This window comes from Microcaecilia unicolor, chromosome 1, assembly GCF_901765095.1.
Source record: "Microcaecilia unicolor chromosome 1, aMicUni1.1, whole genome shotgun sequence".
In the NCBI taxonomy this organism is placed as follows: Eukaryota; Metazoa; Chordata; class Amphibia; order Gymnophiona; family Siphonopidae; genus Microcaecilia; species Microcaecilia unicolor.
Genome location: NC_044031.1, coordinates 613,887,479 through 613,901,720, shown reverse-complemented (window position 1 = coordinate 613,901,720; position 14,242 = coordinate 613,887,479). Strand labels below are relative to the sequence as shown.

The 14,242-nt window shown below is 42.4% G+C and overlaps 1 protein-coding gene across 1 annotated transcript in view; it reads right to left on the bottom strand.

The window, feature by feature from the left end:
- The window catches only part of RHPN1 (rhophilin Rho GTPase binding protein 1), a 133,934-nt gene that overhangs the window by 55,028 nt on the left and 64,664 nt on the right, over positions 1-14,242 (bottom strand). Inside the window, exons 6-7 of the mRNA XM_030190233.1 lie at positions 6,949-7,073; positions 300-466 (exon numbers count right to left, since the gene is read on the bottom strand). Coding sequence (XP_030046093.1) covers positions 300-466; positions 6,949-7,073 — 292 coding nt within the window. The remainder of the gene's footprint in view (positions 1-299; positions 467-6,948; positions 7,074-14,242) is intronic.

Sequence of the window (14,242 nt, the reverse complement as noted above, 5' to 3'; positions counted from 1 at the left end):
ATATCCAAGTCTTCTTCAAACATTAGGGCTTGAAAGTCTTGAGCCTTTTTACATATACTACGAGCATTTGTGCTCATTACTTTCCATGAGTTATTACGTGCATTTAGATGGTTTCTAACCCCACTGCTGTCATGTTTTTGCGGGGGTGACTTTCCGATTTCCCTTTCTTCCTATTGTCACTCACACCCTCTAGTTTAAATGTCTAGAAACATACTATCTGAATTTCTTCCCAAGGATCCTTTTTCCCATCACAGAAAGATGTAGCCTATCATTACAGCTCTCATTTCTTTATTTCTTACCTGCTGCTTTCTGGAAAGCATCGATTGCATTGTCCACTCCTTGCACAGTGGTGCGATCCTGTCGTGCCCCAATCTGTGTATAGAGAGCTCCAATGTTGAAAAGCACACTGCCTTTCTCAAAAGCTAGGGCACGCTGACAAGAGGGAACACCAGTGAGGGAGTCATACCTAGGAAGAAAGCAAAGCATGTCCTCAATCTCTTTCAACTGCATGGACAAGTCATTAGTCACCACAATTATTTGAGCACATTTATCTACTTTATATTCCACCGAAGCTTAAGGATGTCTCCTGAACAGAAGTTGTGAACTAGTGTGCCCTGTAGCGCCCAGGTTAACTGGGGCTAGTTGCTGGCCCAGGCATAGAATAGTCACTTCAAGCTCTGCCTGACATCCAAGCTAGGAATCCAGCCTAAATCTCTACTTTGGCAGCATTAAAGGTTTCCAACAGGAAATCAGATCTCTCCAGTTTCCACATTAACGAGAGCATCTCCGTATAGAAATATCAAAACATGCTTTATTTCCCATTAAAACTTGGGAACAGTAAGGATCAAACATTCTAATACAAGCTATGATGGATATAAAGATGGAAGATTAGAAAAGCAATTTTTTAACTCAGGCTGTTCTGTTTGAACTCCACTCTTATCCATGTCAATGGAGAAAGACAAACTAAAGCCCTGAGATCCTAACAGAGCATATCAGACCTAATAAATTTATTTACTGTGACTTATCAATCACCCCATACAACAAGCCCCACCGTGATTCACAACAAAATAAATCAGAGCATAATAGGGGACATTCTATATATGGCGCCTAAAAAACTGGCGCTGAAATCAGTGCCAACTAAGTGTATACTATAATTGGCGCCTAGATTTAGGTGCCAATTATGGAATATACTTAGTTGATATCTCAGCACTTAAAAGTATGTGCATCCATTTACACCAATGAAAATGTGGCGTAAATCCCGGCACGTAGATTTATGCGCACTGGCCCATATTCTATAACTATGTGCGTAAATTTCAGAACACCTACGAAATACCCATTTCCCCGCCCATAACCATGCCCTTCTTTGCCTGTGCACATTAGAAGTTCAGCGTATAAATTCTAACTAGTGCTAGTCAGTGCTCATTATTGCTTGTTAAGTGCAGTTATCAGCACACATAAGCTTGTTAAGTTACGTGTATTATTATAGAATCTGCTTGGATTTTGGCACGGATCTCTAGGCCGCTATATAGAATCTGGGGGAATATGTCCAAGGAGAGAACGCCACAAAATTTAGAGGACAATTTACAAGTTAGCTAAGGCTTTAGCTACTTAAATGCTGCTCCGCTGCTGGATGGCTCGGTACAGCTCCCTAATTTTACTAGGTGGTTGTATTTAGCCACTTTTAATAAAGACAATATTAGGGTTGAGTTAATAAAACTACACACAGTTAATACAAAAGAGCAATTCATTATTTATTTATAAAAGTTTATATATCCTCCCCTTGCTATTCCTTTTGAGATGGTTACAACCAAATAAAAAGAATTTCAAACTGGATACAAAATGTAAAATATTCCCTCTTCCCATACCACTCCACACCATCTTACTTACCTATCTACTCTGGAAAGAGAGAAACTGTTAAGCCCTTCCTACACATTAACAAGTTCATCTGAGAGCTTGTTCTACGAAGTATGACTGTAACATTTCTCATCCTACATTTTTCTCAGTTGGAACGGCTAGTAAAATTCTTGGTAATGAACTGTTCAGGTCTGTGGTCCTGGAGTACTCAAAGTCAGCTCTAACATTTTAAGCATACACTGCTCCTCTGCTGGTAGCCAATGAAGTTGCTCCAGCAAAGGTCCAGCACTATCCCTGCTCTTTCTTCTGATAATTAACCTCGCTGCCATATTTTTTTTATTTTTGTTACATTTGTACCCCGCGCTTTCCCACTCATGGCAGGCTCAATGCGGCTTACATGGGGCAATGGAGGGTTAAGTGACTTGCCCAGAGTCACAAGGAGATGCCTGTGCCTGAAGTGGGAATCAAACTCAGTTCCTCAGGACCAAAGTCCACCACCCTAACCACTAGGCCACTCCTATTTGCAATCTCTTCACAGCCTCCTTAGCCCCTTAGGATCAGATTCTATATATGGCGACTAAAAAATCCACGTGGAAAACATTTCCATCTAAGCGTATTCTATAAGCGGCACCTAGATTTAGGCGCAGTATATAGAATACACTTAGTTGATATCCCAGCGCTTAAAACTACATGCCTCCATTTAAACCAACAAAAACGTGGTGTAAATCCCGGCGTGTAGATTTAGGCACAGAGGGTCATAGTCTATAACTACGCGTGTAAATTTCACAACGCCCATGAAACTCCCATTTTCCTGCTCATAACCACGCCCCTTTTTGCCCATGCACTGTGTTACAGAATAAGCTTAGCGAGTTGTGCACGTAAATTCTAATTATTGCCAATTAGTGCTCATTATTGCTTGTTAAGTGTGCTATCAATGCTAATTAGCTTGTTAAGCCAATTAAGTTATGCACGTTGTTACATAATATGCCTGGATTTCGGCGTGGATCTCTAGCGGCTATATGGAATCCAGGGGTTCATGGGGCAACATTAGATCCCTGATGAAAACTAAAATTAGTCAGAATCACCACTATATTCTAATTCTTCCCTCTTACCCAATAACCTTACCTACATCCATAAAGGCAGTGGTACAAAAATGCAATTTTTGTTTCAACTTTCAAAACAGCATATGGGCAGATTTCTCTACAGTCCCTGGCTGCATAATGGAGGGAAAATACTCTTCTTCTCCCTTAGGCTAATTTTCAAAAAGCGACCTGCATACCTTTTGAAAATCTGTTTAAGATCTACGGGTATCTACATACTTTACCACTAGGCAGATTACTGAAAAAACTCCCTTGATAGTCCTACAGTAGAAGGCTGCACTGCCACATAACTGTCCCCTGATGAGATTAAGTCCCAAGTCAAAAGGAAAACATCCTGCAACAGAGTTGGGGTGTTGGCATCAATGCTACCTGTAAGGTGTGTGCATCCCTTCAACCGCTGCATGTGCTCCAAACCTGATATGGATGTTATAATGACCTGCCACTAGAACTAAAAATGCAGGAGTAAATCAAAATATAAATACCAGAACTACAAACTATAACTCAAAAAATTTTTGTTACTGGTAATACATTTATAGAAAACACAAAACTTGTATTCATACTGCTATAAACACTTCTGTTTAAAATCCACTACCAAACTAAGGAATGCGATGAGGGAATCTCTCTCACTAAAGATAATCTCATAAATTAGTCTCTTAAGACCTAAACACAGTCCACAACAACGTCACAGCCCACAAAAAGGTTCCTGAACCAATGAAGATCAAACTGTTAGTGCTTCCAAATTCAGGGGCCCTTTCACTAAAAGGTAACATGGAACTACCGCCAGCCTAATGCAACCGAAGGTAGTTCCGCCTCCTGCGTGCGCCATTTCTGGTGCTGCTGGATTAAAAAATATATATATATATATATCACAGGGGGTTACCTGGTGGTAACTGGCTAGCGCTGTGTGCTGCCTGGTTACCATCGGGGTAGCAGGGGAGCCCTTATCGACACCTCAATGGGTGGCAGTAAATGCTCCCCCTCCCCTCTACATGGCCGCGCAGTAAGTGCAAGCTAACTGCATGGCCATGTGTTTTTTCGGGCTTTTTACTCACTGCAGTAAAAAGGGCCCTGGCGCAAGGCAAAACTGCCGCTGCCGCTACCACAAAGCCCTTTTTACTGCAACTTGGTAAAAGGACCCCTTCAGTGTCTTGAATTTGCTTGAAACAAGCCAAAATATTATCATTTGTACAAGGATACCCAAAAGCAAATCTCCTTTAACAAGGCTATATGAAAAAAAGCCCATAAAGGATATCACCTCCTCCTATTTCAAGCTCCAAAGATTAAAGGTTTCACTAAATCTTCTGTGATCCGCAATAAAATCCTCAGGTTAAAGTCTGTCCTCAATATAGATCCATATTTCGCCACCTGGCTTCCTCAGGAGGAACAGAGTTCATCCAGGACAAAGTAGGGACCCCAGCCTGATCAACCTTAATGGTCAAAAAACACTGATTTATGAGATTATCTTTAGTGTATTAGATTCCCTCATCTCCTTAGTTTGATAGTGGATTTTAAATGCAAGTGTTTATAGCAGTATGAATAAAAGTTTTGTGTATTCTAAAAATGTATTACTAGTAACACAAAAATTTGTGTTATAATGAACTTGCCAGAATAAGTCAGTGTAGTATAGAAAGAGATCCAAAATTTAAGGGAAGGCTTGGGCATTTGCCAAAGAATATATTTTCACAGGTATCACAAGCAAGGGAAAGGCTTAGCCTCATAGCCAAATTCAACACATGGCTTATGTCAAGAAGATTTTAGATAACCCCCGAATTCTATAAAACTTGCTAAAAATTACACACAAATTTGGGAGCATGCCCAATGTGTGCACACAATTTAATTGGATAATGAGCCAATCAACATCAATAATTGAGATTTTAACAAGCAATTATCGGTGCCCATTGGATTTAATTAACATTTGTGCAGGTAAATTTTTACGTGCAGGTCCAAAAGGGGGCATGGCCATGGGAGGGTCATGGGTAGATCGGGCATGTTTCTTTAATTTATTCACATTGTTATAGAATAGAGGGGATCCGTGCCTAATTTAGGCAAGGGGAATTACACCAAAGTATCGCTAGTGTAAATGGTTGCACCTAAAAGTAGTTGCAGCTCCCAGAGCTAAGAGCTATTTTACAAATGACACGTAACTTTAAGCTCTGTTTATAGAATAGCACTAAGAGCTATTTTTTTCGGAGCTGATTTTTTTACGCACCATTTATAGAATTTAGACCTATACCAACAAAGAATATACTGTAGTACAGTAACATAGTAAAAGACAGTAGAGACTGGCCTTATTTTGGTTTCAGTGCCGAAACCTACCTGAAATCCATTTTCGGCATGTTTTTGATTTTGTGCAAAAATGCCCTTTCATTTTCAGCAGAAACCAAAATGTTGCACTTTACTCTGTAGCTTCCCAACCTCCTTCCCCCCCACCCCTTCCTCCACCCCACAGGACAGGAGCAGACCCCACAAGTCCCTCCCTCCTATAGTAAGCCTTCCAGGCCTACCTTACAAGAACCTCATAGTTAAGGGTGCAGTCAAGAAGGAGCAACCCCCCCCCCCCCCCCCTCAGTCACTCCTGCTCATGCTGGCTCTGCTCCCAAAATGGTAGCTGCATTGGGCTTTTCTGAAATATAGCGACTTTTACCGTACTGCACTGGCCTGTGTTTTATCCAACTCCTTTTCACACCCTTGCAGTTTTTGTTAGATTTTGCCTCTATTTTTCTGGTTCACCACTGAAGGATGTGTTCAATAGATCTGTGGAGACGGGATTGTTTCTGCAGGACTAGAGAAGGGAGGATGTAGTCCTTTATAAAAGTGCTAACAGTGAATATTGGAAGCTACAGACTGGTTCCCAGTGGCAGGAAAATTAATAGATGTTCTACTAAAGAACAGTTTAGTAGACTGCGGCTGAATTTTATAAGGTCTTTAGATTAGGGACCCCTCAGTATATGAATTCACTTACCATTCCCTATAGGCCAATTCCGCTTGTTGAGATCTTCGAATGATCACCGACTGGTGTTACCTAGGTTCTAAATATGCTCGATAGGAATCTACAAACCATTCTGCATTTTTCTCTACTGCTCTCTCCCTTTCGGATAGCCTACTTTTAACAATTCAAAGTGAGTTGTCTGTTAAACGTTTTAAATCATCGATCAAGACATGGCTCTTCCAATAGGCCTACCCTACTTAGTTCCCTGGACCCTGGATGTGCATAATCCTGCCCTCACGGGATCATTTTACAAAGGTGCACTGAAAAATGGCTTGCGGTTGTGTAGGCGTGGGTTTTGGGCGCGCTCCAATCCATTTTTCAGCGCACCTGTAAAAAAGGCCTTTTTAAAATTTTTGCCGAAAATGGACGTGCGGCAAAATCAAAATTGCCACGTGTCCATTTTGGGTCTGAGACCTTACCGCCAGCCATTGACCTAGCGGTAAAGTCTCGGTAACTGGGCGGTAATGACCTACACGCGTCAAATGCCACTTGGCGCGAGTCCGATGTGCGCAGCCAAAAATAATAATTATTTTTCGGATGCGCATATCGGACGTGTGCCAAAAATGAAATTACCACAACAGCCACGCGGTAACTGGGCGGTAACTCCATTTTGGCGCGCATTGAGCACGCGTAGACGCTTACGAGGCTTAGTAAAAGGGCCCCTCAACACCTCTGTCTTTTTTATTATTTTGTGTCCGGATGGTCTTGGATGGATGCCCTTTCTGTTGATAATATTGTGTTCCTTTTCTTTGTGTTATTTTTAGCTTGTAAACCACCTAGCTCTACTAGACAGATTTGTGCAGTATATAAAGTTCCAAATAAATAAATACAAAAGACAGATCGTGCTAAACAAATCTGATTGTTTTTTTTTTTCATCCAAGAGTTACTGCTCCTGCAGAAGTCAGGTTCAAACTGATTGTTAGTTAACTTCCAGCCCTGTTTATATAGCCAGCAAGACAGTTACTCACAGATATGATACCTCAGATAATACAGAAAGACACCAACCAGTGAAAGAAGACCCCCAAGGTTTTATTGGGAGGGAAGAATCGGCTATCGAGGAAGCATAGCTGGTTGTAATATTCCACCAGGAGCTCTATGCCTGCTTCACTGCGACTTGGTGTTCGCATAGCCTGTAAGAGAAAATAAGAACATTTTATTATATTCCTTCACAGCAAGGAAGGGGGGCTAAAGAAAAGGAAATCCTGCAAAGGGTACCCTTGCCAGAATTCTGCGCTACTGCAGAGCATAGAACTTGCATAGAATTTCCCCAGTCGCGCACAAGTCTGTGCAGAATCTGAACTCCACCCCCCCCCCCCCCCCCCCCCCGCCTGATGCTGCTGCTCAACCCCCATGCCTGCTGCCGCCTGTTTTCTGCGCTCTCTCCCACCCGCTCGCTTGATCTCCCCACCTGCTACCACCCGATGATGACGCCCGACCCCCCACGGCTTGCTGCTGCTGCCAACCAAATCCCCACCTGTCTACCTGAACACAGGATGCCCTGGTGGTCTAAGTGGCCTCTTCAGGGGCAGGAAAGAACCCCACTCATTCTTGCCCCACTACTGCCACTGCTCTTAGTCTCACTGCCATGCTTTTTCAAAATGGCTACCAAGATTACAAGCGGTAATTTCATGAGGTTTAAAATCTTGGCGGCCATTTGGAAATAGCACTGCACCAACAAGAGAGCAGCAACAGTGGAGCAGTGACCTAGTGGTTAGAGAACCAGTCTTGTAATCCAGAGGTGGCCTTTTCAAATCCCACTGCTACTCCTTGTGATCTTGGGCAAGTCACTTAACCCTCCATTGCCTCAGGTACAAACTTAGATTGTGAGCCCTCCTGGGACAGAGAAATAGCCAGTGTACCTGAATGTAACTCACCTTGAGCTACTACTGAAAAAGGTGTGAGCAAAATCTAAATAAATAAATAAATAAAATAAATAAAACAGAGGAGCAGGGAAGAGTGGGGTTCTTTCCTGCCCCGAAGAGGTTCTCCCATTGCAGCTCCTCCTACATTACGGGTGAGGGGGTAGCTGGAGGAGGAGCTGTATAAAAAAGGGGGGATGCTGTGGGTGATTTAAAAAAAAGGGATGTTGTGGGAGGGAGCAGCAAAAAAAGGGGCATGCTGGGAAGGAAGGAGGTAGGAAGGGAGGAAGCTGCAAAAATGGGGCATAAGGAAGGGAGGGGGCTGCAAAAAAGGGGGAATATTATGTGTGGGGGAGGAAGGGACTTAAAAAAGGGGGGATGCTGTTGATGACTGTAAAACAAAGGGATGCTGTGGGTGGGTGGGTGGTAGGGGGCAACAAAAAAAGGAGAATGCTATGTGTGGGGGAGGGAGGGACAGTAAAAAAAAATGGAGGTGCTGTGGGTGACTGTAAAAAAAGGGATTGGGTGGGTGGGAGGGGGCTAAAAAGAAGGAGGATGCTGTGGGTGGGTGGGAGGGGGATGCTATGAGGGAGGAAAGGGCTGTAATAAAGGGGGGGATGCTGTGGGGGTGTGAGGAAGGGGGGCTGCAAAAAAGGGGACTGTGTGGGGGAGGGGGGACTGTAAAAAAAGGGATGCTGTGGGTAGGTGGGAGGGGACTGCAAAAAAAAGGGAGGATGCTATGTGTGTGGGATGGAGAGGCTGTAAAAAAAGGGAGGTGCTGTGGGTAACTGTAAAAAATAGGGATTGGGTGGATGGAAGGGGGCTGCAAAAAAACGGGGGTTGATGTGGGTGGGTGAGAGCAGAATGCAAAAAAGGGGGATGCTATGAGGGAGGGAGGGGCTGTAAAAAAAGGGGGATGCTGGGTGACTGTAAAAATAAGGGATGCTGTGGGTGGGAGGGGGATGCAAAAAAGGGGAATGCTATGTGTGAAGAAGGAAGGGGCTGTAAAAAAAGGGGGGATGCTATAGGTGGCAGTAAAAAAAGAGATTAGGTGGGTAGGAGGGGGCTGAAAAAAAGGAGAATGCTATGTGTGGGGGAGGGAAGTGCTGTAAAAAAAGGGAGGATGCTGTGGGTGGTTGTAAAAAAAGGGGATGCTGTGGGTGGTAGGGGGCTGCAAAAAGTATTGATAATATTGGTTAAATTATGCCAAATAAACTTGCAGATTTCACAAACTTTGTGCACAGAATTTGTAAACATTGAGCAGAGGGTTTCAAGTTATCATCAATGATGACACCTAGATCCTTTTCCTGGGTTGTGAGTCCTAAAGTGGAACCCTGAATCATGTAGCTACAATTTGGGTTCCTCTTTCCCATGTGCATCACTTTGCATTTGCTCACATTAAACGTCATCTGTCATTTGGATGCCCAGTCTTGCAATCTCATAAGATTTAGTGCAATGTCATAGACCCAAACTGACCTCTTGCCTTCCCTTCACAACTATAGATCCTCTGTACTTATTACCATGAATTACCCTTCATTCTCCCACAGCTCATGATCCACTTTACTTATTCCCATGTGTTCTAGGTCCCAATGTGAGGCTCAAAGGAGAAAGAGAAATATGAAGAAATAATTCTTTCCTCATAGAAGGGGTGAGGATACATGGAACAGCTTCACAGTGGAAATGGAGGACCACAACATAACGAAATGCAAAAATGCATGCCCTAAACTCAGGGGATCCTTAGATCTGAATAAGAGAAAGGAAAATCAAACTTCAACCAGTGTCACGAGATTGCAATAGAAGGCTAACTAAACAAACTAGTTGGAGCCTTTTGCTCCTTATTTGCCATCAAGTTATTTCTTGAATTTTTTTTGCTGTTTTAGTTATATATCATGTACACTCTGCCTTCATAAGTCAAGGCCTGTACCTCTTTCACTGGTAGGCTGCCCCATATCTTCACCATCCTTTCTATGAACAAATTTCTTAATTATATTCCTTAGGTTTCTTTCTTTGAGCCTTGTTGTGACTCCTTGTTCTACAACTTCTTTTACAATGAAAAAAATCTGCTTCTTGTGCACTATTTATATATTAAAGTTTCTACCATATTTCTTCTCCAATATATAGATATTTAGATCCTTAAGTACCAACATTCATAGGGCTTTGGGTTTAAACCTTGCATCATTTTGGTAGTCTCTGCCTGGACCACCATCATACCCCTCCATATATAAACTATCAATTCTGTACCTTTAACCACAGTCTTATTTTATTGTTTTTCAACTTATCCAATATAATCAAATCAAGCTCTCAACTGGGACACTTTAATCTCCCAATCCCCCTCATATACTCCCTCTCTGGGATTAAGTACCTTAAAATGCATGGCTTTGCACTTTTTTATGCAATAATTCCAAGCTGCTGAGCACCTGTTGGCTCCTCAAGCTTTCTTAGATTGCTCCTTACTTTGACTGCTCTATCAAGTATGTCTATTTGGTAGCAAATTTTAGTGTCATCTGTGAAAAAGATGTTTCCTGTGAGCCAGCCATAAAAGCAGTACACTGGCCCACTAACCAATCTCTGAGGTGGTCCACTGATGACCCCTCATTAGGTCCTCAACTCTGTTCTCATGTGTCTACTGGCAAAAAATCCATCACCATTTTGGTTGCTCTCTTTTTATCTTTACCAAGATCCAGCCTCCAACACTAATCAGAGTGTTGTCACCATTGACCTCTAGAGGAGCAGCAGCATCTCTACTGTTCCACTGGTTATGCCTTGCTACACAGCCCTGCCACTATCAAACATGGTCACCTCAAAGTCTATCCCCTGGTCTGCGCACATCAGCCTATCTCCTCCACACCCACTACATGCAGCACCCTTGAATTTCTGTACATAAATGAATCACTTTGCAGTTCTTCACTCTCAAGCATTCAACCAATCTTCCAGTTTTTGCAGATCACTTCACAAGTTGTCTACTACCTCCACCAATTGCAAAAAAAAGGAAAACTTTTCCTTCTGCTCCTTCGCAATATTAGTCACAAAGATATTGAACAGAATCCCTAAGGTACTCAGAATTCACCTCTCTCTTTGATATGAGTAAACTGCACTTATCACTTACCCTGTCAGTCAAATTTCAAATCCAGCTCACCACCTTGGGACTCACTCCATGCCCCCTCCCCAAAGGCTGCTCAGTTTATTCAACAGGGAACAATATCAAAGACTTTGTATAGACCATATCCAGTGCATGCCCTTGATCTAGTTCTCTGGTCACCAATCAAAAAAAAAGCAATTTGATTAATTTGGCATGATCTACCTTAGAGGATGATTGAATTTTGGTTTCTGCACTGAAATCAGTCCAAAATAGGTATTCAGTATTTTTTCAGTTTCAGCTGAAAATGTTGCTGTGTTTTCAGATAAAACCAAAACTTTATGCAATGTCTCCATAGCGCTTCCCCCTCTTCCCACCCCATGAACAGGAGCAGGCAGTACTCCTTCTTCCGACCTCCAAACAAAGATATCCCCCACTCTTTTCCCCCGCCCCTATCTTACAATCACTGGTAGTCTAGTGATGTAGTCAGGGCAGGAGCAATCCCGAGTCGCTCAAGTCCATGTTAGCTCAAATTTCAAAATGGCTGCCGTGACCTCTGGTGACAGTCTCATGAGACTGTCACTGGAGGCCACAGCAGCCATTTGTCAGCAGAAATGGCATGGGTAGGAGCAACTATGATCACTCCTACTCCAATTATGACACTAGACCTCCAGCAATAGTAAGATAAGCCGGGGGCCTACAGGTGTTCTGAGTTGGGGCAAGGTGGGCCAGGTTAATTCAGAACAGTGGTAGCTAGTTTCAGTTTTCGTTTCAGCTGACACCAAGTGGCAAATTTTGGTCACAGATTCAGTTTCAGTCTCCCTATAATTTGCCTCTCATGAAACTGTGTTGCCTTGGATCTTGCAATCCACTGAATTATAGATAATTCACTTTCCTTTCTTTCAGTGGTATTCCCATCAATTTTCCCACAACCGACATAAGACCTCACAGCAACCTTACTCAGCAGTTTGGAGGAAAAGTCTAATCAAAGCAATGTCTTGGTAGTTGCAAACTGTTTCTACCTTACAATGAAGGACTTGACAATGTCTCAAGGGATATTCAAACACATTGAAATGTTCTTAATTTAATACAAACTGTATATTCTGCTATTACCTTTCTGTCCAATGCAAATTACAAAAGACTGACCAGCCACAGACTTCTACGGTCTCTGCCCTGATTGTGGCTAGACAGATTCAGCTTCAGTAGCTAAAGAACAAGGCAAGAGCCGGATAGACTGCAACAGTCTGTGCCCTGATCGTGACTGGACAGATTTAGATGAGCTGGAGTGGGGCTTTGATGACAACTTCCCTAGAGAAATATTTCGATATCTAGTCCAATCAATGGTATTAAGTCACCTAGACTACTGTAATAGAATATACGCAGGATGCAAAGAACAACTTGTAAAGAAACTTCAGACTGCCCAAAACACAGCAGCAAGACTAATCTTTGGTAAATCCAAATTTGAAAATTCCAAGCCCCTTCGAGAGAAATTGCACTGGCTCCCAATAAAGGAACGAATCAACTTCAAGATCTGCACCCTAGTCCACAAAATTCTTTATGGAGAAACCCCAGGATACATGAATAACCTAATCAATCTTCCAGCCAGGAATACATCAAGCACATGCCGTTCATTCCTAAATCTCCATTACCCTACCTGTAACGGCCTCAAATATAAATCCACTTACGCTTCCTCCTTTTCCTTTATCAGCACCCAATTATGGAATGCGTTGCCAAAAGCTGTCAAAACTACTCAAAACCATCTAAACTTTAGGAAATTACTCAAGACCAACCTGTTCCGGAAGGCCTACCCCCATGATCCAATATAAAACCTAAAGTCCTGCAAAACAGCATATAAATGAATCATTTTGGACTCTCTTACCTTTACCCACTTTCCCTTTACACCCTATTCTTTCTATCCTTGCTGACTACTACAATCTATTGTATTTGTATAACTACCGGATTGGCGATAGCCTTTTCGGTTTATTGTAAGCCACATTGAACCTGCAAACATGTGGGAAAATTGTGGGGTATAAATGTGATAAATAAACTTCAGAAGCTGAGGAACAAGGCCAGGGCTGGGCAGATTTCTATGGTCTGTGCCCTGAAAACAGCAAGGATAAATCAAGATCATGTATGCATATACATACATATGAAGCATCACATCATACATTATTCTACGAGTTTATCTGGATGGACCATACAGGTCTTTATCTGCCATCGTCTACTATGTTACTATGATATCACAATCATAATTCACATTTCACAAGGCCCATTAATAAAATATCATTATCTCAACATATATTACATTATACCCTACTAAATGCTTTAAATGCTCAAGATACATTTTCAATATTTTAACAAAATTATATATACACATGTTGAGATCAGATTTTGTAGAGCAAAACACTGCTCCTGTCAGTGTCACATCCAGACACTGATTTCCCACTAGGTAGAGTAAATAGCTGTCTAGAGCTATCACGCTGAAAGAAGTACTGTACCACTGGGAAAGGAGAGGTGGTGCTTTCTCACAAGCACTGCACAGTGTGAATGCCAACAACCAGTCAGGCCCTCCCCCCTCTGAAGGTGCAACACTTGAGGAATGGCAGCACTGAGGACACTGCAAACTAGACTCATCATTAGCCATATTGTGCCTCTTTAAGGGAGCAGGTCTGATGGGGCACAAGTGCTACTTGCATGAGAAACTGCTGCTGGAACAGAAGAGGCGACAACTTTTTGCACGACATGTTTGAAGTCTGCTCCTATACCACCATCATCTACTTAGGGTGTCTAAATCCTAATAATAATAATAGGTGCATCTGGTCCTGGCTATCCACAATCATGCAAAAGATCTAAAGTCAATTCAGGATCTATTCCAAACCCTGACCTTTCCACTGGAGACCGCAAGTAATAAGGGCTGGAAAGGGGGAGAAAGTGGAGAAAAAATTCCCAGGTACTTGCAAATAGGCAGGAAACAACAGAGAAGTAAAAGAAACCCAAGACAAAATACAACTAAAGGAACTTTATATATAAAACTAAGCCTTTCTAATGTTCCAGAAAAAATAGGTTCACAATATAAGCATCACAGAAAAAATAGGTTCACAATCCATCTTATTTTTCGAAAGAGAAAAACGCCTATAGTGCGACCTAAAACGGGAGATAGACGTTTGTCTCGCAAAGGTGCCCAAATCGGTATAATCGAAAGCCGATTTTGGGCGTTTCCAACTGCACTCCGTCGCAGAAACGAATAAAGTTGACGGGGGCGTGTCGGAGGCGTGGTGGAGGCAGAACTGGGGCATGGTTATCAGCCGAGGAGAGATGGGCGTCTTTAGCTGATAATCGAAAAAAAAGGCATTTTTACCGTGAT